Here is a 1676-nt window from a genome sequence, read left to right as displayed (position 1 = left end):
CATTTGAACTGACTTCATGAGGGTTCAGGTAGTTCAAAGCATACGCTGCGCCAAGGAGATTTTCCTTTAGAAAAGATTAACTTTATTGATTGCCGCTGGTCCTTTGAACTTCATTTAACAGTTTGAACATCACTAAACTATTTGAACTAGGTTCAAACGGTTCACATTCTGGAGAAAAAGTATATGAAACATCATCCGTGACCGTGAAATAGAGCTGCTACAAAACACTTAAACAAACATTAGCCTGAAAATGTCTTAGACACAAATTAGAACCTGTGATACCTAAATGAACATTATGAACTCTTTTCAAGATGGTTCGACAAGTTCATGAGGTTCAAAAAGACCATTGAAACGTAATGCCAAAGATTTAGAAATGATTTATGGGCGGATTAGGGATTGAACCAATGAATTTTTTAACAAGACAAGGACTCAACTAAAATTTTTGCAAGGCGACTCACTCTTGTTATGAGGGACGAATGACAAGGTAACATTGGCTCTGACTCGGGATTGCATTTTGTGTAAAGCGCAAAGAACTCTAAATCTCTGGTTTCGCACAACAAAATAGAAAGGAGACGAAAGGACACACCCCAAAGACAAAAAATAAACAACTAATCTACTATGTATAGGAACTCTTGATCATACATTTCAAAGTTTATAGAGCTTCAGGTCTCGCCCCTTATAGGTATAGGGCATAACCGTTCCATCAGGATAATACAGTCTAAATGCGTTCAGTCCAACCACTTCATGGATCTTAAACGGACCTTTCCACCATGAATCAAATTTTCCATGGGCACCCTTTGGTTCTCTTCTCTTGTCCCACAACAGTACTTCATCACCTTTGAGGAACCCTCTTGGTCAAGCCTTCATATCAAAGATTTTCTTCACCTTGTTCTGATGTTCAGTAATTCTACCCACTAACATCTCCCTTTCTTCTTCCAACTTTGTCAAATACATGACTCTCTTCTCTAGAGCATTTTGGAAAAAGGAGTCCTTAATTACAGTTTGAAGCTTCACTGCCACCAATTCCAGAGGTAAAGAAACCTTTGCACCAATCCTGTACACCAGTTCATAAGGTTCCATTCCAATTGCTCTTTTAGGGGTAATTCTATCTGCCCATAAGGCTTCATATAACATTTTATGCCAGTTTTGGGCATTATCATCAACTAACTTCTTCATGATTGCTACCAGGTTCTTGTTGCTCGATTCTGCCAACCCATTACCTTGCGGGAAGTAATCAGAGGAGTGTGAAAGAGTAATTTGATGTTCATAATAGAACATGGTCAATTCCTCAAAAGAGAAATATGATGCATTATCTGCGACAATCTTCTGAGGAACCCCAAAATGAACTAAAATGCAATCTTTGAGAAAATCACATACTACCTCTGAATTTGCCTTCTTTGTGGGAAAAGCCTCCACCCACTTAGTAAAATAATTTGTTGTTGGCAGAATATACATATGGCCAGCACTGGAATGAGGATTTATTGGGCCCACGAAATCAATACCCTATTGTTTGAAAGGTTCATCCACTACCACAGGTCTTAAAGGTAAAGCCGCCAACTATGGTTTTCCAGAAAAGAGTTGACATTTTTCACATCCTTTAACATGGGTATATGCATCACGGAACATACCAGGCCAATAAAAACAATTTCTTAAAATCTTAAAAGTGGTTACTGAGG

General features: G+C 38.4%; 1 protein-coding gene across 1 annotated transcript; it reads right to left on the bottom strand.

Annotated features, from left to right (window-relative positions):
• Positions 1-855: 855 nt before the first annotated feature.
• On the bottom strand, positions 856-1455 carry LOC131063526 (uncharacterized). Its single transcript, XM_057997378.1, has one exon. The coding sequence runs from the start codon at positions 1453-1455 to the stop codon at positions 856-858; it is 600 nt and encodes a 199-aa protein (XP_057853361.1).
• Between the last annotated feature and the right edge of the window lie 221 nt (positions 1456-1676).

Source organism: Cryptomeria japonica, chromosome 4 (assembly GCF_030272615.1).
Source record: "Cryptomeria japonica chromosome 4, Sugi_1.0, whole genome shotgun sequence".
NCBI lineage: Eukaryota > Viridiplantae > Streptophyta > Pinopsida > Cupressales > Cupressaceae > Cryptomeria > Cryptomeria japonica.
Note: the sequence above shows the minus strand (reverse complement) of the source record. Positions and strands in the feature narration are given on the sequence as shown.